This window comes from Ovis aries, chromosome 2 (assembly GCF_016772045.2).
Source record: "Ovis aries strain OAR_USU_Benz2616 breed Rambouillet chromosome 2, ARS-UI_Ramb_v3.0, whole genome shotgun sequence".
Taxonomy (NCBI): Eukaryota; Metazoa; Chordata; class Mammalia; order Artiodactyla; family Bovidae; genus Ovis; species Ovis aries.
Genome location: NC_056055.1, coordinates 12035040 through 12061986, shown reverse-complemented (window position 1 = coordinate 12061986; position 26947 = coordinate 12035040). Strand labels below are relative to the sequence as shown.

General features: G+C 37.4%; 1 protein-coding gene across 12 annotated transcripts in view; it reads right to left on the bottom strand.

Moving 5' to 3' along the window:
- The window catches only part of ECPAS (Ecm29 proteasome adaptor and scaffold), a 107994-nt gene that overhangs the window by 57277 nt on the left and 23770 nt on the right, over positions 1-26947 (bottom strand). For all 12 annotated transcript variants that reach the window (XM_042242900.2, XM_027964118.3, XM_060408925.1 and 9 more), the window contains 8 exons: positions 25419-25549; positions 16430-16546; positions 14826-14944; positions 13377-13526; positions 10430-10598; positions 7668-7807; positions 3368-3449; positions 897-1016 (listed from right to left, as the gene is read on the bottom strand). In XM_042242900.2, the coding sequence (XP_042098834.1) occupies positions 897-1016; positions 3368-3449; positions 7668-7807; positions 10430-10598; positions 13377-13526; positions 14826-14944; positions 16430-16546; positions 25419-25549 (1028 nt within the window). The remainder of the gene's footprint in view (positions 1-896; positions 1017-3367; positions 3450-7667; positions 7808-10429; positions 10599-13376; positions 13527-14825; positions 14945-16429; positions 16547-25418; positions 25550-26947) is intronic.

Here is a 26947-nt window from a genome sequence, read left to right as displayed (position 1 = left end):
AGCCACGAGGGAAGCCCTATTTAAGATCAAAAGCAAGTAACTAATGACAAAACCATGCTCAAATAAATTGTCTCTAGAGCTGGACTGGTCATCACTCGGATGAAAGGCAAGGGCTTTTGCGGAGAGGCTCATATCCCATACCAAAAGAGTACAAAGATTGCCAAGTGCAAAAATAACTCTGGTGGCAACACAGAAAACAGACCGACTGTGGGCAAGACGGGGCAACAAGGAAGAGAACTGTAAGGAAGACAAGCAAAACCAGAAGTGACGAGCTCCATTAACATCAGCACCTGCCCTAGGGAGACGAAGATACTGAGGCGGCAGAGCTCAGAGGCTGCGGCCGCTGCCTGCACGTGGGGCTCCAAGCAAGGATGACTCGTTATTTCCACTCATTATTCCACTTATTCTACAAGTTTCTGCTACTACCATTTTTGGAAAAACACCACTCAGAAAAGCACTAGTTTGAAAGGGATTATCACCATACATTTAGAGGGAATGGTAACCATATAGAGTATATATTCTATAATCAAAAAATTTTAATATTTCATGCGGACCATTTTTTTTTAATGTTTACAGATTTTGTTACAACACTGTTTCTGTTTTATGTTTTGGTCTTTTGGCTCCAAGACATGTGGGATCTCATGCAGGGATGGAACCTGCACCCCCTGTACTGGAAAACAAAGTCTTAACCACTGGACCACCAGGGAAGTCTCAATAATAAAAAATTTTAAGTATTTTCTACAGCTAAACTTGAGAGAGAAAAAAGAATCTCATTAATCTTGTTATACATATCAACCTACCTCCTGAATATTCATTAATGCAGTTCTTTCTCTAGTTACATAGACATAGAAGTTGTAAACATGTTGTATTTCTTTTGAAAAAAAAAAATCAGTTACCTGAATGTTAGCTGGGAACGTTTCGGCAGCTTGTCTAGAACGAAGAAGGTGGGGGACAATCTTTAACTTGACCCTTGTGCTGACTGGGTCCCTTTTCAGCTCTGGCTTCAGAACTGCTCCCTGTTGAAAACATTATAATTCAGCACTTCAAAATTACTATCAATTGAAAGAAATCATGAGAGATCATCTAAATCAATGGTCTCTAAAACTTCTGTTTCAAGATTCCTTTATACTCTTAAAAACTACTGAAGCTTCCAAAGATATTTCTTTTATACTGGAATATCTATGAATACTTACTATATTAGAAATTAAAACTGAAAAAAATTTAAGTACTTATTCACTTAAAAATAGTATTAAAGCCATGATATATTTTCATAAATACATATTTTTAGACAAATTAAAAACTACATTTTTCAAAACAAAAAACTGCACTGAGAGAGTTGTATTGTTTTTTCTATAAATCTCTTCACTATCCACTTTCATAGAAGAAAGCTGGATTCCTGTATCTTTTTCAGCATTTAATCTGTTGTGATATGTTATTCTGGTTTAAGTATATTAAAAAAAAAATAAAGCTAGCTTCACACAGATATGTGACTGGAAAACTGGTGATGATTTTACTAGGTTTTTCAGGTCATTACAGATATTCTTAATTACAGATATTCTAAATACAGATACCACCCACAAACTTCCACAAACTTGATATACAATAGTTTCTTAAAGGTTGTCATGTGGATTTGAAAATGTATCAATGGAACCTCTGCATACTCTGTTACAGTACACTAAATTCCACCACTCTATTAAATTATATTAAATGGCTCCCTTACCCTTGTATGCTTCTGTAACAACACTGGTCATTTGGAAAATATTGGCTCACTGAGTTACGCGAATATTTCATTATAAAACATCTACACACACACAAATCACACGTTAATATCATGACCAATCTTATCAGAAAACTCTGCAAATACTGACAAGCTGTCATGCTCATCACAATGAATACAAATTTCCCAAAATTCTAATTTTTGCTTAAAAAGCTCAACTTTCACCACTGCCAACAGAGCATGTTAACTGTTTTTCTTGAAATCTTTTTTTTTTCATTTTAAAAGAGAAAATTCATGCCAAATACCCATCTTAATAACCAGAGTTTGTCTCTCTACTCTTAATATAAAATAATTTTTTCTGCATGAATTCATCAAGGATATTCATAAGCTGAGTTTTAATTCCTCTCTCCTTTTTAACCAAGAGTGCTGACAGTGAGGAACAGAACGATTCCTAATAATTATTTAATGACACAGCTCTGATTCATGCTAAGGTCCCAGTAGTGACACACATCACTGCTTTTGCACCATCAGTGCAAAATTCAACACAGGAAAAAAAAAGGCAAAAACTGTCTTGGCTTTGTGAACCTCGGACCCTCTGTGACCTATGGACCACATTCTGAGAACCACTGACCTAATGGTTCTTCTACATGAAGAACAGGATGCCCAGAAAAGCTGTGCAATAAGCCAGATCTCTCCTCTCCAAGACATTGATACACATCCATTCAGGAGGACAATCAGGGCGGGGTGAGAATTCCCAACTCACTGTTCTCTCTGCTACATCGCACACAACTTTTTCTTCTTCGGGGAGGTGGGGGGAGGCCTGTGTCACAGCATGAGGGACCTCAGCTCACTAATCAGGGGTCACACCCCTGCCCCTGACACTGGAAGCAGGAAGCCTTAACCACCGGGCAGCCAGGGAAGTCTCTATTACACTCAATTTAATCTAACAGGAGTTAATACGATTTTTAAAACAACTATCTATGGTTTATAAAGCAAACAAATAATTTTGCATGTCTAGGTTTAGACTTGGAATACTTCCAAACACAGTGAACTAAAAAGAACTTATGTTATTAAGCAACATCTTACTTTGAAAATTCAGAAGAACCCACCTACTGTCCTAGATTCTAGACCAGGAGTCAACAAACTACAGCCCATGAGCCAAATCCAGCCTACTATGTCTTGGTAAGGTCTGTGAGTTAAAAGAAGTTTTTACATTTTCAAACGACTTCTTAAAAATCAAAGCGATATTCTGTAAAATTGTATTTCACAAAATAAGAAATTCAAATTTCACTACTGATAAAGCCTTACTGGAACACGGCCATGCTCCTTCAGCTGTGTTCTCTGACTGCTGCCACGTTACGGCTAAATTGAGGAGCTGCAGCCTCAGAACTATAAAGCCATTAAAGTCGAAAATATCTGCAGAAAATGTTTACTGAGGCCTAGTCTAGGCAGCTGAATAAAAAACACCACATCAGGTAAACTAAGCTACTTCAGGAGATTTTACTCTACCGACACTAGTATGGTCTCAAACTAGTACTTCCTACAGCGTATGTTCAGCCTAAATCAAAATAACCTGGAGAAAATGTTCAAGTATCACCATGTCAATAAAATGCTTTTATGACGATGTAAGAATAAACCAAAACAACCTACCTCTTTTGTTTTCAGTGGTATATCTCCAAGGTATACCTTGTACATCTTATTAATGATGGCAGGATTATTCCAGTCAATCAAGCTACAGAAAGTTTCAACAAAGCTTGTTAAAATTATTATTTTTCTCTCCCACTTCAATAATTTCAAAATGTCGTAACCTCAATACAGTACTAAAGAAAAATGTTATAAATACACAAATGAAGAGAAGGCAATTGACTGCAAAAGAGAAGGAAGGGGATTCATTTCTATCAAAGTTAGTTTTCAAACAGGAAAAATAAAGTCCCTTATCCCACCATGATTCAATGTAACATAGATCATTGCAGCCAGCGGCCCGATTTGGTACCACTCAGGAAATCTGGACTATATTCCATTCTGAGGGTCAGTGACACGGAGCAGGTACAACAAAGCAGAGCCATACTACACTTGTTCAAAGAGCCCTGAGGCACAGTTCTTCTGTTTAGCCACTTGGAAATTCAAAAGTGATATGGAAAGTGACCAAAAAAACCATTTTACCCATTAAAGCCACAAGCCTAGGAAGCTTGCAGCCCATGGCATTTCTCAAATTCTGTGTCACTGTGACCTCCAGCATCCCCCTCTTATCTACCAGCACACACTTGCAGTCTTAACACCTAATTCTACAGAGCAGTCTTGCTGCCATTTAGTCATTAAGACTTATTCCTAATTGGGCCCCACAATAAGGTGACTTAGAACATCACCCCCAACATTCTGGGCACCAGGGACTGATTTTCTGGAAGACAGTTTTTCCACAGACCATGGGTTGGTGGAGGGAAGGATGGTTTGGGACTGATTCAAGTGCAATACATTTATTGTGCAGTTTATTTCTAATCTAATGCCATTGCTGATCTGAGAGCAGGACTGGTCCATGGTATGGAGGCTGGGGACCCCTGACTTAGAAATACAATGTGACTGGTGATGTACACCCACCCTCTGCAGCAGCTGCCAGCCAGTCATTCTATAAACCAAGTGATAATGCGGTTCTGTGTTTCACTTGAATAGTAAGATTTAACCACACTATCTTCTCTCTTTTGACCTTGATTCTGCTTTCAAACCATATGGTATCTGTGCAAATGTAAGTTACCACGGTGCTTAGACTGTTTTCCTAATCCAGCTCTTCTTTCATCTCTTATCGAAATACCTCATTTGGATAGCCACAATCCTACTATCCTCAAAGACAGTCTACAATCCTACTTATATTTACCTATATCTTTCCTCGGCTGATTTCTACTAAATAATCCTTGAGTTCCACCTTTGTTTCTCTCCTATAAATACTTCAAGTTTACAGATTTGACAAAACACACACACTTTAGTAAAACAAACAAAAAACCTAACAGTGGTTAACTAATAAGGATAACTTTCACTGTTTCTTCTTCTTTTCTCTTGTCACCTTTCTAGCTTTAGTTTTCCGATTACACGCTTATGAAAATTCAAAAATTATTAATATAGAGAATACAATTCCTTATACTCTGCACCCTAACCCTCTCTATTTCTTTTCAGTAACCACTAACTTTGGTGTATCTTTTTCTAGACTTCTTTCCTATGCACATAAAATAGCTAGATGGGTATGGCAGGTAGATAGATCAATATAGACAAGGATCGCTTGAAGAGATACTTTGGGATTTCTATTTAACAAAATGGGCTAACTACACATTGTTCTCAACTCACTTTTTACCTCTCAACAATGTTACACTTTTTTTTTTTTTGGAAAATACACTTGTTTTAATGAACAAAACCAAAACTAATCAGAATACTGTAGCACCACATTTATATGTCCAACAATCCAATCTATTGCATGGTATAAAGAATGGAGCCAGTCCAAACAAAACGAAGTTTTAAAGGAAGTTTTTTTGGAAAACAGTTTGGAGGGTCCTCAAAAAAAAAAAGACTTGCCAGTGGGACCTGGCAATCCCACTCCTGGGTATACAGCCTGACGAAACAATAATACAAAAAGATACACGCATGCGTATGTTTACAGCAGCGTTATTCATAACAGCCAAGACATGAAGACGTGGAAGCAATCTAAATGCCCATCAACAGATGAAAGGATAAAGAAGATGTGGCCCATAAATTCAATAGAATACGACTCGGCCACAAAACAAGAATGAAATAATGCCATTCACAGCAACATGGATGGACCTAGATTATCATACTGAGGGAAGTAAGACAGAAAGAGAAAGACAAATGCCACATGATCTACCACTTGTATGTGGAATCTAAAATATAGCACAAATGAACTTATCTATGAAACAGTCACGGATACAGAGAGCAGACTTGCAGTTGCCAAGGGGGAGGAGGGAGAAAGAACTGGAGTTTGGGATAAGCAGATGCAGACTATTATACACAGGATGGATCAACAATGAGGTCCTACTGTATAGCACGGGGAATTATATTCACCATCCTGTGAAAAACCATAATGGTAAGGAATATGACAAAGAATATATGTATAACTGAGTCACTTAGCTGTACAGCAGAAAATAAACACAATGCTATAATCAACTATACTTAAATTTTTAAAATATAAATACATCAAACTATTATATAAAGGATAAATAATAAGGTCCGACTGTATGGTACAGTGAACTATCTTAAATATCCTGTGGTCAACCATAATGGAAAAGAATATAGAAAAGTATATATATATATATATATATATATATATATAATATATTTTATATTTTTATAAAACTATAAAAAAATATACACATAGTTGAATCACTTTGCTATACAGCAGAAATTAACACAACACTGTATATCAACTATACTTGAATAAAATTTTTTAAAAGGTTTTTTTTAACACTTCAAAACCAAATAAGTTTCTTGAAGGAGATACCAGGAAGACACAGTCACAGAAGCATGAAAGAATTTTGGACTTGGTAGGGAATGTTAAGTACAATCTGGTCCAAATTTCTCATTTTACAGAGTCCAAAGTCTAGTGAGGTTAAGTGAGTCTTCCAAATTCAGACAATCAGCAAGAGGCAGGACCAGAATTAATTCCACGACAGACATGCATTCCCAACCACGACCACACAGACACAGATCACTTGTATCTTAACAAGCAAACTAAGACACAATGAAGCTAATTTCATTATCCTGTGATACCTACTTGTATTTCTTTGGAGAGGGAAAACTGTGATATACACCTTTATAAAGTTTTATCATCTTACCCACATTCCATGGTCTTTTTATTACATTAAGAATTAAAATAAATCCAAGAACGAAGTATTCCATAGTCTGATTTTTTAAAACAAGGTATCTTCAATTTTTCATGTATTTTCCAGTCTTTGCACATGTCATTTATTAAAAATCAGGACATATATCATTTTGTATTATGTGTTATTCACTTGTCATTATGTTGGAGCAATTTACATGTTGCTGTATTATTTTTATAATTATTTGGGAAGATAATAATACCTATATAGATATAATACTCTATATAGGTCACATACTTAATTTCACTCTTTACTCACTGTAGAAATCTGATTTTCCTTTTTTAACAATTATAGGAAATAATACAATTAATGAATCTATAACATTTTTCTAAATATAATATTTCTCTTCTTTTGAGTGATTCTCTTAGGATAAAGTCCCAGAAAATTCAGATTAAAAAAAATACTGTAAGTATTTTTATGATTCATTACCTACTACAAACTGCTTTCCAAAAATTATTTCAACTTACGGTGTCAATCAACAGGGTATAAGCACAGCAGTTTCAACAGAAACTTAAATGGAGTAATCAACTGTTACACAATTTTATTTACCAGTTGGCATACTATTGTTTTATTGTGTATGATTTGATTTCTTATATACAATTTTTTCCATGAGTCTATTTATATGTATTTTCTCCTGCGTATATTAAGACCTATTCAGTATCTCTTTTCACAGGACCTGATTTTCATATTAACCATAATACCTACATATCCTTTATTAAAAGCCATCTCAAAGAATTTTAGAGGAAGAATCAAAAATGAGTAACTTTTGGGTTTCGACATTTTTCTTAACATTAGTTCTTTAAGTTCATTTACCTAAACAAAGGTCTCAGTTCTTATGGTAATTATCCTTATCCATTCCAATTTTAGACTGCTTCTCCAAACAGCTTTTCCTCTTTGCCTTATATAGAATTCTGCTCCTCAGCAAACTGTCTTTCATACAAATTAGGTTTATTTCACAATCTCATAAATTGAATGCCTCATTATGCAAAAGCTGAAAAGAATATGTGCTGAGCAAGCTTTTAGAAATCTAGCATCTTTTCAATTTTTAAAGTTTAAAGGGGGAAGGAGCTCACCTTTGCTTGCTTTTCAACTCTAGGTCTGCTGCGGTGGCTACACTGTGGCGTGTGTCACTAGAAGCAATCACCAGGTGGAGAACAGCTTCGAGCTCAGGCACCTGCTCAGCTTCTATGAATTTCACTATACCCAATTTGCACTGTAGATAAATGAAGGGAAGGAAAAACATCGATCAGAGAAACAAAGACCACCAACCTGAAGTATCTGTTTAACATATTACTATGGTCATAAACCAAAGATTAATAGAACAACAGTAGCCACTCCTATTTAGCCTTACAGTGTGCCAGGGACCATACTAGACCATACCTATTCATGATTTCATTTAACCCTCACAATCTACGAAATGAGTATCATTATACCCATTTTTATGATAAGAAAACTGAGGCAAGGCTGAAGAGATTAAGACATTTAATAAATGATGAAGGCACAATCCAAACCCAAGTCTCTCAGACTCCAAGGCCACTATGATACAAACCCTTCCTATTTGGGTGGAAACCCTCTCTAGAAAGGTGAAGCCTTGAACTGAAGTCCAAATCTGGAGCCTCTAGGTACAGTGTGGTACATGAGGAGTGAAGTACTCCATGGATTCTTGTGACAGTTCAAAAAGAAATAAAACTCACAGTCCATGGAGTTCTGTTCTACTGCTAACATACTAACTGTGCCCTCTACATTCTTACATACTGGAAACGACATGATTTCAAACATATGCAAGAATTTCAAATGTAAGGAAAATTCTAATCAAACAGCATTCAATCTAACTGGCTAAAATGACTGCAGAAGAGATTCTTAGATTCTGCTAAGAACTTCATGCAACATGAAGAAGCTATGCCTTTTACCACAAATAACTGAATTTAGGATAAATATGCCTGAAAAATGAAATTTTACCTTTAAAATCAGTTACATAATAGTTCTCATGTATATGAAATAGGACCGATGAAGTTTACAATTATTAATACTAAATGACAAAGGATGCAATTTTAAAAAGCAGACAAACCGATCATAAAATTGCCTGCCTTCCCTCTGTGTGTTCAATACAGCTGACTTGCAAAAAGCGCTGCAACAGAGCAGATGCAAGCACTGACTGCAGCTATGCGAGTCATGAAGGTTTCTAGAAAAAGCGTTCAAAGGAAACTGAGAACAATACTCATGTCTAGGAATAGGAGACTAGTTTAAAACATGTGTGACTTATGCATTATTTAATACAGACATTTAAAAAGACATTATTTTAAAACCTGACATTTTGTTTAAAAAATGAAGTTCAAATAGTATATTACATATATAAAAGTGTAATGTGTAAAATTACATTTGTGTACACACACACGTATATAACGTAGGTGAAAGATGAACGACAAACTAGGGTGGTGGGATTCCGAGTGATTTTTAATTTCTTGTTATAATGTTCTGTATTATCTGAATATTTACACTATCACTAACACCATCATTTGAAAAAGAGAAAAGCTGTTTCATCTGAAAGAAAAAAATGTAAAAAACAAAAGGGATATTTAAAAGTTAGAGGAAAACAGCTTTCATCCTCGAAACCAAACTCTTCAAGGCTCGACCATGAAATGGACAAAAGGCATACAGAAGCCCTCAGGAATCAGCAAATCATGACCAATGTAAGATTACCATTTAATGTTAACAGTGATTCTCCGGCACTGAGAGCTTTAGCGCTCAGAGAGACCTAGGTGCAAAGCCTCCTACTAGCAGTGAGACTGTGGTGAATCTCCAAACTCAGTTCTTTTTACAAAAGGGAACCAATAATTTCTATGCCTTGTCAGTTCTGCTGTGAGGATTAAATGAGATGATGTATTCAAAGTACTCAGTATAGTGCCTGTCACATAGATCACACTTAAAAGAGTAGCTTCTGCTAGTATTTACCTTTCTTTCTTACATCACAGTTTAAGAAGAAAAAAGATCTATAAAATATGAAGATTTAATCTAATCACATAGAACCCTTGCTGAACAAATCATTCTATAAATTTATGAGTGGCAAGAATGCCCACTTGAATTCTTCCCTTTCCTGGGAACACTGTTTTGATCAGTGATCACTTACATTGCCAGAAAGAAAAGGACCAAATCATTTAGACTGCCATGGAGAGATAAAGGAAGGATTGGAAGACTAACCCATGTTGCTTGAATTCCAAAATAATTACATACTGATCTCATCTGTTCTTCCCTGAGGTGCCTGATGACACAGACACAGTGAGGCACCTTCTCTGTAGAGCACCAGTCTTTTTTAAAAGCTGCTCAGAGAACATCTGTGTCCTGTTTAAATCCAGAATAAAATTCTTAATGCCAATTTTTCAATTCCCAGGAAGAAATATAAAAGGGCATCATGCTTTTTCCCCCATACGGTCACTTGTTCCTCACTTTACACAAAATGTACAGCCCTAAAAAGCTGAATAACATAAGATAAATTGTATTTTAACTGCAGCAAAGCAGCTAAACATTAAACCTATAATTAAAAACTAAAATGAAAGAAGTTAAAGACATTCAATCTGTAAGTGGGCTGTATTTTATACGTGAAATATGGACGCAACATTTGAAAACCTGAAGAGTTTTTCCCACTCCTCCCTCTCCCTGGGGCTTTAATCAATAAATGACATGATGATGTGAGCACATTACATCAATCGCTTCTCTCAAATGTATTTCATTAGACAGTCTGAATAACTGGAATTCTCTGACACATGCTTCCACGGACTGACTTCACAGGGGCAAGTGTGCAGGGTTAAGCTCCATATGAACACACAGTGTGTGATACCTGTTCCAACTGTTCAGGTGTCCATGGGTTATCTCCAATAACTCGTTTAGCTGCATAAAAGCTCATTCCTGGGGGAGGCTGTGGTATTCCAGAACCTCCCCCACTATTTGAAGAAGAACCCTGTGCTGAAGATGAATTTTGGCGACTCTGGGATTCATTTAACACATATCTGGAAAGGAAATGGGAATTTAACCCCTCTATAAAAACACAAGCAAACACATGCATATGTAATACATTCAGTTACATATTTTCCTCCCACAGAATTTTTGTTGAAGAATAAACATTTGAAATTAAAATTTCATCATAAAGGAGAATTTTAAAAATAGGTATCTTTAAAAGGTATCCACATCCTCAGCAAATTAACCGTTAGAGTATATCTGCTCAATTTGACTACAAATGAACCATAACAGTTACCAATAATGAATATAAGTATTCTGTTCATGCTCAATCCATAAATTATTGTTCTAAAAGTCACTAAGAACCCACTACATTTTGTTGACTGTAATGGAAGTTAAAAAAAAATGCTATTGTTTTATACCCAAAGCAGAGAATAATTTTATATTCATTCCCATTTCTGTTCAATTCTCCTTAAACTTCTTGTATCTCTCCATTAGAACACCCACTAAAACCTCCAAACCACTTACCACACAAGCATATAATGCCCCCAAAATGAAAAAATTCAAAAGGATCCAAAGAAAAAAAATCATAAGGATCAGCTTTTCCCATTATATGTTCAAAGCATACAGCTTCACAAATACTTATTTATTGATTTATCATCCTATTTCATTTTTAGCATCTATAGATTAAAAATAAGATTTCTGGTAAATTCATTTTGAACCAATTAAACTGGTTAAGCATTTAAACCAATTAAGCATTTCTCATCTACAAAATGAAAATTTTGATATAAATAATGAATCAAGTCCATTTGAAATCTAAAATTCTAAGCTGACGAATTCCCAGACTTGATATTAAAATATCCATTACAGTAAAAATTAAACACTAGGAGCCTAACAGCACAGTAAACTATTCCACATTACTATATATTATATTCATTTCATTCCTAAATTCATCTAATTTTTTTAAAACTTGTTGAAGAACCACTTTAATATTTGTATATAAACAATGCAAATTCTCACTGGGAAGAAAAATGTGAGGGACCACTGGCTTGGGTACATTGTGTGCCTAAGTTAAAATTTGGACTTCCAAGTTAAATTACCAAAGCCATCATCACTTGCCAATTCTGGCTGCCTCCTGATTTAACAACCATAAAAGGAGATTTTCATTTATTCCTAAGTTTCAGCAAGACTGGCAGTACACGGGAAGTAAACCAATCAATTACTGAACAACTAATATTGTACAGACTACCATCCCAAACACCAGACAGAGGAACAACAGGAGGTGTAAGACTTGAGTGTCTGCCGACTGGAGCAAGGTGAGAAAATAACAACACAGCACGCACAACAGCACAGGATGTTATCAGACAACAAAGAAACTGCAGAGAAATAAGGAATCATATGACACAAGTTCCACGGCAGCTTCCCTGGGGGCTCAGCTGGTAGAGAACACGCCTGCCAATGCAGGAGACACAAGAGATGTGGGTTTGATCCCTGGGCCGGGAAGATTCCCTGGAGAGGAACTGGCAACCTGCTCCAGTATTCTTGCTTGTAAAATTCCACGGACTGAAGAGCCTGGCGGGCTACGGTCCATGGGGTCACAAAGAGTCACACGCAACTGAGCACACACATCACAGAGGTAGTGGAAGGTCCAGAAAATAAAGCCGCCAAATCAGAAGAGCAAGAGAACAAATGGGAGAGGAGAGAAAGTGAACAGCGTCAGCTCTCTTGTGGCTGAGGGAGGGACAGACGATGGGGAGCCCCCCATGCCACGCTCGTGGTGTAGATTACCAAAGAAGCACAATGGAAGCAGTACTTTAGAAAAATACCTCTGGCAGCAGGACAACCTAAACAATGAGCAGGCTGGAAGCACTATGTGGGCACCAGGAGCCTGAGCCGGAGCAAACAGCTCCTGACTTCAAAGAGCTCCCAGCCTAGTAGGAGAGAGGGACATGTCAACACCGCACCAAAATACCAAGCGGCCCCACAGACGCATGCTTGGTGTTATGCGGGCACGGAGAGCGTCCTCTGCCTAGGGCGAGGAGTTTGCGTCAGAGACAACAGCACTGACGTCTAAGCTCCTTTGCAAGGCTTTTTCAAAGTGATTTTCTTAGCTGTCGCTTCTTGCTGTTTTCTCTCCTTCTTCCTTTCTTTTGTGATGGGGAAACATTCTAAGCAGAGGGAACTGTATGCTCTTAAAACAAAGACAGGCCAGGAGATACAGAGTGCATGGAATGCATGAAATGCACAAGTGCATGTAACGACTGGAAAATAACAGCCCAAGGATTTTAAAGTGTAACCTGGTAAGATCTGCATTTGAAAAATCAGGAAACTCTGCGGCAGTGTAGACAGTACTAAAGAAGAGAAGCTGGTGAGAAACATGAAGAGAGGTGAAGAGAGGTGAAAGGAGCCAGAACTAGAAGGTAGCAATGGGAATGACTCCAGGGCACATGGAGGCAGTGGTAGGGGATTTTATGGAATTGACATTGAAGCAACCAGGAAGCGAAAGCTGGAGCAACTTATAACTGTATGCCTACATGGCTAAGAGAATCATCACAGCACTGATGTAATTAAAGGAGAGAAACTACGTTTACTGGGAAAGACTGATTTCAGCTTGGATGGGTCAAGTCTGAAAGCACAAAAGCGGCTCCAGGCTGTTAAGGTCAGTAAGCAGTGGGGCTGGAGTTTAGGAGAGGTCAGGGCTGCACCAAAGCAAACCTGAGACACACTCATTTTCACGTGAAAGTTGAATCACTGAAAAGAGTACTGGACTCCACACAGTAAAAGCAGTCAAGAACAAGGGCACTTGTTTTGTTTTGCTTTGGTTTACTTACCCATAAGGCATCAAAAGGACATCCAGCATGAAGTCCAAAAGCAGCTGCACAGTCTTTGGTTTCTCAGCAAGATTAAACGGAGAAGCTGATTTTGATGATTCAACAGGGTATTTCATGTGAAAAAGGGTTGGTATTAAAAGATGCATTAAGCTGAAAAAACAATTACATTTATTGCAACTATTTAAAAATAAGGGTTTTTTATACATGCAAATAACAGATAAAACAATAACAACAAAAAAATCACATGGCAAAAAATGGCAGTAATAGCAAGGACCACTCATCTTCAAAATTACTCATTTACAAAGTCTAGGGACTGGCCTAGACTTCATTCTTATTTCTTACTGAAACCTCAGTATATTGAGTGATAAGTGACATTTTAGCCAACCTGACTCATCACAAAAACACCTGAGAAAAATGTATATAATATGAGCTCAATGTTAGTAGCTATTACCACAAGAGATTTAATATGAAATCTTAGGTAAAGTTCAACAGACAACACATCCTGTCAATCTTTTTTTTTTCCCCTTTTCATGTTTAATTAAAAATAAAGTCATTCGAAAGCTAAAGAAATTAAACATGAATCATATCAATATTTGGAATATAATATTAAATTTCCACTGTGTGAATTTAAGTAACACAGCTTCAGTAATTCCTTCTTTCACTATACCTGTTGCTATGAAAACAATTTCAAACAATGTTTACAATGTCTATTAATTTTACTTGTAGGAAGGCTTTTAGCACTAGCTACCACAAGAACACAGCTCTCTGCACCTTGTTATCCTGTTACACGCACGCACACAGACATTAAAGGGATCCTACCACACACTCCCCAAAGAAATTTTTTTTTTACTTGTAAATGTGAGCATTAAGATGTTTTAAAAATGTTTATGCTCTAAAAAACGAACTGAAAACATGACTTAACTCTTCCCTCCATAGCTTCTCTTCATGTTTCTCACTACAACAAGGCTAGGATACAGGACTTTGGGGCTACACCGAGAAACTAAGGATGATAGTCCAAACCTCTTCATCTTTTCAATTCCCACATGAATACAAACAAGTAATCGGTTTCTTAAGAAAACTGCTCTGAAACTTTATATCCTCCAAGACAGAAAGGTTTGATGAAAAGCATATTAGAACTCTAATTTTTGCAATCACAAGCTCTAATTTTTGCAATCAAGAAGATCAGTTGCTTCAAAATAACTGACCAAACTGAAAATGCATTTAGATTGAAAAATATGTTAACGGTTCTGCACAGTTTCCCATATGCTCACAAGATATTTTATAATTTACAAAATTAACCAAACAGCCATGTTGAGGTAACACAGCAATATCGGCTGAAGGAGCTTAAGCCTTTGTGTTTGACCGGGTGAAACCAGACGTGTGGATCTGTCTTTGAACGGCAGCACCGACTCTCAGAGGTGGGGGAGCAGGTAGCCGGGGACAGCATACCTGTCCTGCTGGGGCTGAGGCTTGCCTTCCATGGCAGTAAGAAGCGTAGGAGCCAGCTCACACTGTTTCTCCACCGGTAGCCGAGGATAGCCCATCTTAACATAAATTATAGTAAAATTCTGACGCAATGAAAGAAAGGCAAGTTAGTATAAAAGAAATATTCAAGGATTTCAACAAAAATGCATGGTTGATAGCCTAGGTAGTTATCTTATAATGAAGAAACTGAATCCTCCTTCCTCATGCTTATCACCTATTACAGCCTGGCCAACCAATCTGTCTCAGGAAGAACTCCAGCCCCACTCACTCAAAGTGCTTGCTTTAAGATGGGCTTCACAGGAGGGAGCATGACCTAGTCTAGAGCATTGAAACATGCATCACATCATCCTGCTATACGCCCTAAACATATACAATTCTATTTGTCAATTCTATGTTTCAATAAACCTGGGCGGGGAATTAGGTACTCACATGTGCAGTTACTTTTCACTGAAAAGAAAAAAGTAATCCTTTGACCTACCTAAACTGACATACTACACACCAGAATCAGATCTCCCAGTCTGTTACATTAATCCTTTCAAGCTGAGAGGAGGCCCATGTTAAGTTCCAGGCTGTCATTTCCAAGCTAGCCAATTACTAAAATAACCTCAGTACACTGTGGCACTGTGGTTCCTCACTCCAACATCTGACCGATGGATGATGAAGCAAGGGGAAGCTGCATGCTGTCACCATGTGAATGCCTCATTTTAAGCAAACCCATAAATGCATATCCAGATTTACACATAGGATAGAAATTTGCTTTTCTGAAGGACTTTAGAACAGACTTCGTAAAATTATTCCTTTAAAGACATCCTATTTGGCAGCTGTACTGGCACACACTGTTCCTATTTGCTTAGAGGAAGACACATGTATAATGGAGCTGTATGCCCACAGCAGGAACAGACAAGATGGTCTGGGCCAGTAGGTGGCTCCAAAGGTTTGGAATCCAGATGTTAGATGAGACCCAGTAGAATTCTGCCCCAAAGCTACAACCGCAAGGACCAGGAAAAGAATAATCATCTGCCATTACATAGCATCAATTTTTTTTACACTTCATTTTCATGAAGAGAACATTTAATAGGAATATTTCTTACCAGCCCCAGTTTACTCCACTTTTAAAAAGAATATCTTTCTAAATATATAATATATATATCAAATATATTATTTTTAGTTCAGCCTTCCTATCTCTTCCTGTCTTTTTACCTTTTTTTCTTCTTCTATCATCCTTTACTTATTCTATGCTACATAACCCTTCTCTTTCTATTTATACCAATGTTTCATAATCTTTTACTAAGAATCAATCATTCTTTTATATATCAACATACCTGACACATCACTATACCAACATTCGCCCTGTGTAAAACGGCCATATATTAACCCGTTCCTACCGTTTCCTCCAGGTCAATACTCAATGGAAAAACAGTGTGTCCGTTTGAAGAAAAACATCTCATGTTTTATTTAGAAATAGTCTAAGATGAAATTCTAGGCTGGCCAATATACTGATAACATCTACTAAACGTTATGGAAGAAAACGTACTGTGAGTCAGAAAATAGTCCAAGACAATACTCACTGTGACAAAGGAGACCGCAGCAGGGTCCTGGTACTGAACCAATAGCGTCTCTACTGGGAGCTGTATCTTGGGGCGGCTTTTTATGCGCTTATTCAGATGGACCAACAGTTCCATTACCTGAAATAGAGGAAGGCGTGAACTGAAATTCTTGATCATATTTTAAAAACAAATTCATTTCTCAAGTATTACCGATTTTACTTTTTTCTGGTAAAGGATGTAAATTTGGCATCCCAGAAAGGGAGTATAGAGTATTGGAATCTTGTTCCAAATGCTATCCCCAAGAATCCATACACCAGAATTTTACTAGGCAATGTATTTCACAATGTCCTCTATGTTAATTAAAGTTGAGATTCCACAGAGGCCTGTACTGAGGCACAGTCCCCCAGAAGGTGGTGAGCAAATGACTGCAACACACCATGCTACAGACTAAATGTCTGTGTCTCCCAAAAGTCGTATCGCAAAGCCCTAATCCCCGCTGTGATCTGGAGGTAACGAGGTTTGGATGAGGCCACTAGGGTAGAGTTCACATGTGAGGGATGGACGCCCTTATAAGGGGACGGAGATATCAGTTCTTCCTTTCTCTGTCCTCTGAGGATAAAGCAAGAGGACAGCCCTGTGTAAACCATGAAAAGTTCCTGATGAAGAACCTGACCATGCCGGCACTCTCATCATGGACTTCCAGCCTCCAAAACTGTCAGAAACAAATGCTGTTTACGCCAGATAGTCTGCGGTACACTGTTCTAGCAGCCCCTACTAACTAAGAGTACTACAGAAAGAGAAGCACTCAGGGTACCATGAGTTTCAAGAAGAAAACTTGTCTGCCAAGATCAAGGAGAAAGTGACAGGAAACGAAGTCCTAAAGAGCAGATGAAACCCCAAGCAGAAGATCAGTTATAAGTAGGTGTAAGAGGTCTAAACAAACACGGTGCACTGTATCTGACTGAAACAGAATCAGTTCAGTTCAGTTCAGTCGCTCAGTTGTGTCTGGCTCCTAAGAGATAAAAGTGCGGCTTCGATTATAAAAAGGATTTGGGTAAAATGCTGAGAAGTTTTTGCTTTATTCTGAAGATCCTCTGATTCTATTCAACAGTTTAAAGTAAGTAACACCAAGCTTCCTCTCCATTAAGTGGGAAGAGACGGCAGAAACCGAGGTCAACAAGCAACGATTCTCACAGGAAGAAAGGGAGCTACACAGGCTCACGTCAAACGACCCCAGTCTTAACCATAAAGTGGGATAACACCACTTTATCTAACTAATAAAGGAGCACTGAGATATAAGATTTTTAGAAAGCCTTAACTAAAGACTCAAGAATTTAAAGTGAGACTATTCCAGAGGGCACGGCTTACACTATTCTCCATCATTTCTGAAATTTGAGCTCTAGCTTCAAAGCAAGTATTAAGGAGAGCTTATAGGGATGTTCACAGCAAAAGTTCAGTTATTTACAGAAATCATGAAATAAGTGCATTTTAAGAATAACAAATCTAATAATATTCATTAAACAAGTGATAATAATAATCATAAAATAGCTGACATTTATCAAGCAGTTTCCATGCAGAACAGCACTTTGCATTCCTGTCTCATCTGATTCTCAAAACAACCGGAAGAGGCACTGTTTTCACTCCCATTTGACCCAGGAAGACGCAGAGGCTCAGGAAAGGAAGTAACTTGCTCAAGCTGACTGAGACAGCAAGTGGCATAGTCAAGATCTGATTCCAGGATCCATATTTTTAACCTTATCAGACACACTGACAGTTGAGCTCAATGTATCTAAAGGGTCTGTCACTGTGAGACACTCTCAGGACCCTGGTACTTTGCAAAGACCGAGAATTCTACATTACCAGGCTTACCTCACCCAACCTCCTGCCCATCCAGATTTATGATTCAGCTGGATGACAGGGAAAAAAATTAGGAGGAGACAGGCCAAAGGAAACAGCCCTCTTCCCACGACCTAAGCTGGGCTGATTCCTATAAGGACCCGAGATAAACAACAGCGCCCAGAATTACATACTCTTGTTCATCACAGGTTTAAAATTCTAAGTCAATTAATTTTCTTCTAGCAATATTATCACCTTAAATATTGATTTACTTTCCAAATTCTACTACTAGATTATAGTAGTAGATTATCTACTGCCTGGAACCCTTTATAAACTTGTAAAAATCAGGAAATCCACTGAACCAGTCCTTCCCCCAGCTAAAATCAACAACAGTTAACCTCTGTCAGTAAACCTCCAAAATTATTAGCCATGGGTGTATAATATTTTGTCTCCATCAGTTCTTATTACTCATTCATTTAAATTCATTTGTTCATTAGCCAACTTTTTAATGGAAGTATAACACATAGCTGAAGAGCAAAGTTAAGAATGTGTATGGCTTAATAAATTTTCACAAAGGAAACACATTTTTGTAACACCAGAAGTACAAAGTTCCTGCACTCAACTCACTAATGCTTCCTCCTGACTTCTAATACCAGATTTATGTGTTTTTCATTCTGTATTATATCTGCTATTCATCCATGGTGTTGCGCACAGTAATGGTTCACTTTCACTGCTCTACTAGGAAGAAAACCAGAATGTATCCATTCTCCTCCATCATGATATATATTAGATTATTTCCAGGTTTGGACCATTAGGAATAATTACTATGAACATTCTTAGTGATGTCTTTTGGGTGCACATGTATATACATTTTTATTGTATATAAACCCAGGACTGGAAATGCTTGGTCATGAAGTATATGTATGATAAACCTTAGACTATTTCCAAGCAGTTTTCTAAAGTGGTTATACTAATTGACACTCCCACCAGCAGTGGTCAGTTCTAATTTTAATTTTACGTAAACTAGAATTCTACATAACATATCTCACTTTCCTTAAAACAGGAAATGTACTCTAATGATGTGGTAGCAGAAATCTGAAACTTATTTCTCCTGTGAATTCCCTGCTGGTCCAGTGATTAAGAGACTAGGAGCTTTCACTGAGATGGCCCAAATCCAATCCCTGGTCAGGAACTAACTCCTAGTTTCACTGATGATAAAACTTTACATGCTGAAACTATTTATACATAAGCTTTTACTAAAAACTACCCTGCTTTTATAGGAGTCTTATTTTTATGATTAAAAAAAAGGTCTAATGTTTATAACTGAATTCCAGATTTGTGACAAACATCTATATCCTTTATTAACAATAACATAATAATCAAAAGTCCAATTATTATATTGATTCTATTTGCAAAAGGTATTAGTATAAGCACAGGACTGTACAAATCATGAAAGTCTGACCAAATAGCCATATTTCAAAATAATTAAAAATCTGACCAAGTATCTAATACTTCAAAACAAATAAAAGGGAAACATACATCAAGTCTCCACCACCTGGAGTCAAAATAAAGTGAAAGCCGCTCAGTTGTCTCTGACTGTTTGCAAGCCCATGGACTACATAGTGCATGGAATTCTCCAGGTCAGAATACTGGAGTGGGGAGCCTTTTCCATCTCCAGGGGATCTTCCCAACCCAGGCATCAAACCCAGGTCTCTCGCACTGAAGGCGGATTCTTTACCAGCTGAGCCACTAGGGAAGCCCGGAGTCAAAACAACATGCAGGCAAATTATGTTACTGTTCTCAGTCATTCTCTCATCCCCAACTTTCATTCACTGACCCTTCATGTACTGAATTCACTTTCATTCGTAAGAGAAACAATGAACATGTTTGCCATCAAGTGGAGGCAAAGCCTGGCAGAAATTACTTAGTTTAGGATCATCTCTCAGGTATAAAATCCCATGTGCCACAAAGCTAATTATTTAGCTTCCCTGAGCCTCCGCTTTTTCCTCAATAAAACGGGAAAAACATGAGCATCTATACCCGGCAGAGCTGTTAAGTAAGCTGTAATGAATTGAGAGACAATGATCACATAGGCATTTAATGCTTTGCATTATATCATTTTCAGAACCACTTGTCCTCATTTGCAGAAATCAAATGATAACACTTCACAGGCCATTGTGAGGATTAAATGAAAAGATATGTCAGAGTCTAGCACACTGCTTAGAATGTAAACAGGTATCTCAGCTCTTAAATCTCTTTTCCCTTAGGCCGGAAGTTTTCACACTTACTTACCAGCAAAACCTCTTTATCAACAGAAACGATATGCAAAAAAAGCAAATAAAATCGATGTTTTATAATATGAAACAAAGTTCATAATAATTATATCTTTAATACTTTATTTTATTTTGCTGCTTTTCAAAATTATAATAGAAAAACCCATTTATTACAATAAATTGAAAAAAAAGTAATCATCCCTTTTCCCTAGCCCATTCACAGCCACTCAAAGACACCAGTGTTAACCGTCTAGTGTTCTTCCTCACATCTTTCTCTGCAGTCACATAAACTTCTACAAACATATTTACATTTTAGATTTTACATCTTTACTTTTTACAAAAATGAGCTATATATCATTAACATCAGCATAGAGTCCACTTTGTTTCCAGTTAAAAATATATAAGCTTCTTAATTTAGACCTAACTCATTCTTTGTTAATAGCTGCATAATATTCCACAGGATTCAAAGCTGTTTTCAAAAACTCACCTGTACTATTCATCACTCAAATACATGTTCACATATTTCCTTCAAGTTTTTTGTAAAAAGGTTAGAAAAATTCACCAACAGATCAAAGTCAGCATTATTTGGAATATGAGAAGAAAATCAAAGGCAAACTTCTAGGGAAAAGACTCCAAAGGTCCTTTTTCAAATTAGCAAGTTTCTAAAAACCTGACATGCTACACAATGAAATATAAAAATGAAACATTTTTTTCTGAATTCTACAGCTTGAAAAAGAAGCAGCTATGCCTTCTTTGGAAAAGATCTTTAACATACATATTTTTATTGACAAATATCTTGGAGAACACACAGTGAGGACTGGGGAGGCAGTAAGAGAACAAACGTAACAAGTAAAATGAAGAAAAAAGGCGGATATTGCTTAGAATTCTAACAACAGTTAAGTGATTCAAAGTTTCACACAGGATCCAACCACAAAACAGCTCACCAGATCCTCAGTGCTTTCTAAAGAAGGAAGAAACAGAAGGGGAGAGGGAGAGGGGAGAAATCTCATCAAGATAAAAATAATGTGATTGCTGGTAACTGAGTAAAACATTTTGTTTACTCGGATACAAATTAATGACTGAAAGGTTAAGAATGTGGATAGACTGGCTTGATTAATCATTATATTAAAACAGAATACAGGTGACCAAAGGCCTACACAGAAAATGTGTGGCAGGATGAGAAGGTAAGGAAGGAGAAGAGGGAGAGATGGAGAGACTGAGAACGGATCAAGCGATGAGCGAGGTTAATAACCAGAGCAACCGATGTAAAATGCCCTCCATCCAAACCTCAAAAAAAAAAGAAAGAGACATGTCAATTATACAGATGAAGAGACGCAGCCAAAGTCAATAAAGTTAAACTGGTTAGCTGAGCCAAAGATTCACCGATCAAACCTACCTGGAAGGAAAACACTGGTTACAATACTTATCTCAGAGGAGAGGTATTGGGGTTAAAAAAAAAAATCTTAAATGGGATTTAAAAGATGAGAAAAGTATGTAACATATTGTAAAGTACTAAGAAAGCCAAGATCTTCAATTTGTGCACCAAAAGGCATCCAGGTGAAATGACTATTCTCACAACAGTAGCAGGAGACCGTAATTCACCATCAGTTCACAACAGGACTAGAGGACAGGCTTCTTGAGAAATGAGGGCGCGGTGCTGAGTGGCCTCTCCACACACTGAGCTCCCATATTGCACACAAAGGAACTGTTTTTTTCAATCTTATGAATAGCTTTCATGAACATCAGAAATTATATACTTTAAAAGATTAGAGCGTTTGTTTGCTCACTGTGGTTTCCAATCAGAATGCAATAAAACCATGCAAATTTTACACAATTTTGAAACTGAAAACAATATTCTTATAAACTAATTATTAAGTCAAAATTAAAATAACCTAATACTGCTCATCAGTATAACAATGGAGTATAAGTGAAAGTGAAAGTTGCTCAGTTGTGTCTGACTCTTTGCGACCCATGCTACAGCCTGCCAGGCTACTCTGGCCATGACATTCTCCAGGCCAGAATACTGGGGTAGGTAGTCTTCCCCTTCTCCAGGGGATCTTCCCAACCCAGGGATTGAACCCAGGTCTCTTGCAAAGCAGGCAGATGGATTCTTTACCACCTGAGCCACCAGGGAAGCCCAAGAAAACTGGAGTGGGTAGCCTATTCCCATCTCCAAGGGGATCTTCTCAACCCAAGAATCGAACCAGGGTCTCCTGCATTGCAGGCAAATTCTTTACCAGCTTAGCCACCAGGGAAGCCCAAGGCGTATAACCAAAATTGTAACCAAAAAGAAATCCTCAGCTAAACCCGTTTTTGGTTCTGTTTCTTTTTTTTTTTTTAATCTGACCTTAAACAAATGACAATCATTCCAAGTCTCAATTTAGTCTATAAAATGAAAATCATATTTATACCTCATGTAATCCTGTGAGGATTTAAGTTATTAGCACTTTTCCTGGCACATAATAACCTTTATCATTACTATATAAACTGAAATCTTATGTGAGAAAAATATACTAAAGGAAAACAAAAAAAGGAATATTTGAATACAAACAGAAGAAAAATACTCTTTTAAAAAAATCTAAAAGCTGTTTTTTGAGACTTTCCTGGTAGTCCTTGGTTAAAAATCTGCCTTACAATGCAGAGGACAAGGGTTCAATTCCTGGTCGGGGAACGAAGATCCTGCATCCCACAGAGCAACTAAGCTCAGGTACCACAACTAGAGACAGCCTGCCGCAAGCACTACTGAGCCTGCGCGCCACGACGACAGATCCTGCACGGTGCCAACGAGGATCTGATGCAGTCAAATAAATAAACAAGTGCATTTTTTAAAAAGACTGCAAATTCTTTTTAAAAGGTGTTCTCTCGCCTTTAAAAAAAAAAAAAAAAGCAAAGGTTTGGTAATAACAAAAAAAGTAGAAACAAGAATGGAATTTCTCCACTTGAATGGTTGACAGAATATTAAGAGAAATAGTATGATAGAGGTGAATAATAAACAATGGAACATATAGATGGTTAGAGATAAATGATTTTCTATAAAAGATAAAAACACAAGGAAACGTAAAAATCCTAAGTAAACAAGTTTTAAAAAAAAAAACCACCTTACTGAAAATACTCAGCCGAGAAACCTCGACTGATGTCGCCACTGCAAGTCTCTCTCCATGCCACAGCCAGAGTGCTGGAGTCACTATCACCAACACCCTTGGCGAGCTGCCACTGGACTCCCCACGCCCGACCTCCCAGCCCTTCCTTCTGATGCGCTGGGTGCAGCTCTGTGGCCCTCTTCAGCTCCCCGCTGGCCTTACACTCAGTTCCAGCTCAAAATCTCTGCATGGGGCCTTCTCTGCCCTTACTGGTCTCCCATTTCTCCGCCTGGCTATTTCCTACACATCACAGAGGCCTCCCTTACACCCTACATTTAACTTAAATCAAGTCCCCAAACATATTCTTTCATAGGGTCCTTTTCCATCTTAGCACTGACTGCAATTTTAACTCTATACTGTTTGCCTGATGGTTTAATAATGGTCTCCCTAACTAGACGTTTCTTTCCTTCACCAAGGTGTTCCTAACACCTGGCGTATAAAAGGTACTCAGCAAATATTTGCCAAATGAATGATGAGACTAAATAAAGAAACAGAAACCAACGCATGAAGGCCTTTTATACCTTGCTATTCTGAGGGTAAAAAAAGGCCATAGGAGAGTTTTAAATAGGAAAATGACATAAACACATATCTATCTCAGCAAAGCAGTTATTAACAACAGGCATGTCAAATATTAATATATGACAAGAATGTCCTATTCCTTCCTGTAAACATAACAGACATTCTGAAAGATACTCTTTCTTCACTGAACTCAAAATCCCTCTCAGGGCAGACCTCCAGGAAGGTCATCGCCAATCAATTAGAGTGGCCCAAGGGATGAAATCTGATGATAGCTCAAAAACCCGAAAGTCTAGTATAAATACACTGGAAGGCTAATGAACTATTTTAAACTGAAGAGTCCAAATGTTCCCTGTAGAACATTAGGTTAAAAAAGAACATCTTGATGTCATGGTTATGCAACTTCTAGTATAGTTCTTTATAAAAATCCTAAAACAGGAGCTATGCAAGACTGCCTCGCTTTTAAAAACATCTCTTTTGCTTACCTTAAATTAAATTCATATTCATTGTCATGCTTAGCTGCTCAGTTATGTCTGACTCTTTGTGACCCCATGGACTGTAGCCCACCAGAACCCTCTGTCCATGGGATTCTCCAGGCAAGAATACTGGAGTGGGTTGCCATGCCCTTCTCCAGGGAATCCCTGGTGCCTTGGTAATCCCTTTAAATTAAGCTCATATTCATAACCAATGATTAAAGAAGATTTTTGCACCCCTGATGCAAAGAGCTGACTCACTGGAAAAGACCCTGATGCTGGGAAAGATTGAAGGCAAAAGGAGAAGTGGGGGAAGCAGAGGATAAGATGGTTAGAGAGCATCATCAACTCAATGGACATGAATTTGAACAAACTCCAGCAGATAGTGAAGGACAGAGGAGGCTAGCGTGTTGCAGTTCATGTGCTCACAGAGTGGGACACAACTTAGCAACTGAACAACCACCACTTTTCATACTGGACTCAGGAGCATGGATTTTAAATCAGGCCTCCATGCATTCCAGAACAATTATCTCAACTATTATCATCTAGTACTGATGCCAAGTTTACAGCTGGAGCTAAAAGTAGCTGTGCTAAGCATTCAAAAGGTACTCTGAAATCATGGAAGGAGGTTATGGACTCACTGTCCATTTGTGAAAGGCCTTAACTGGGTTCATGAAGCTGGATTTCAATAATGGGAACAGAAAACTCACTTCATAAAATACATCCATGTATTCCCCATTGAATTCACCCGCAATAATCCCAGCATGCTTACCTTTTTGCGCACGCCTTCTTGGGTGCTGGACAGCTTGAGCAAAACAGGAGGAAGGAATTTAGATATGATATTCTGTAACTGCTCATCTGTTTCAGCATGTCCAAGTCGTAAAAAGACTCGTTCAAGCTGATCTATAACATAAAAAGAAAAAAGGAGAACTTAGCAAATCAAACAGAACCGAGACTAATCACTTTTCTTACTTAATCCTTTTTCCTATATGCAGATCCTGCAGTCAGAACTTTAACCATAGCTGGCCCTTTGTACAGATGATTTTGGCCCCGCTGTGAAACAACACTAAAAAGCTTTACTAGCTAATTATACTGTCTTAGAACTGTCCTGGTCATTTAACCTCTAGAAGGGAAGGAAACAAGGCAAAATTTCTCTCCTACTTACAAAACTATTCAGTGTTTCTAAAGGATGTGGATACCAGAAAAGATACAGAAGTTTTTAAGAAATTTTCTAGATAAGAGAGTCAGGGAGGAGAACTTTAATCAGATACCACGGATAATAGATCTTTGGTGGAACCACCTTACTGATGAAATTTCTGCAAAGACAGAATCACTGCCCACTACTACTAGAATTAGCCAACCAGACTGTGAAAGATAAATTTCCACCAAGAAAGCCACTGAGAAACATCTTAACACCATAGGGATGCTTTCAGCAAAACCCAGTCTGTGATAAACTTTAGGATAAATAAATAACACACTCAAAGTTTACATCTGTTCAATCAATACACTACAGGGGAGGGGAGAGGTGAAAGGGGAATTTACCAATGGCAAATGACTGGATATTTGACTTTTGTTCATTTTTTAGATGTTATCATTGTATTGCGGTTATGTTTATTTTTTCAGAGGTTCTTATAAAAATGATCAGTAGTGATTAGGGAGCCTTCTAAGGGGCTGAAAATGTCCTACATCTCACATTCTGAGTGGTGATTATCAAAATATATATTATAAAAAGTCACAGTCTCTATATTGTCATACTTTCTACTGTATCTACTATACTTCAACTTTACAAGTTATTTAAAAATTTTAAAAATTTAAAAGAATTCTTTCCTTCCAGAGATAAAGACTGAAATATCTACAAGTGAAATAACACAGCAACTTAGATGTACATCAAATAATCAAAGATGTACTGGAAATCTGCTTAAAGAGTAAATTTCAGATGTTCACCTCACCAAAAAAAGAAGGCAACTGTGAGAAAGATATTTTAATTAGCTTGACTGAACTATTCATTTCACTATGTATATGAGTATCAGATTATCATGTTGAACACCTTAAATATATATACTTCAAAAAGTAAAAATAAAAAATATATATATATATAAAAAGTAAAAATAAATAAAAATAGCCATGGCTTCATTCAGGTAGGTTCTCATTTTAAAATAAATAAATAATTGGGGGTGCTGGGGTGAGCTATAGGGAGAAGCCATATAAATGACACCAAGATTAGTCATTAGTTGATAACTGTATAAGCTATGGGATAGATACTGAGAATTTGTGCTTTAGTGTATACTTGAAATTTCCATA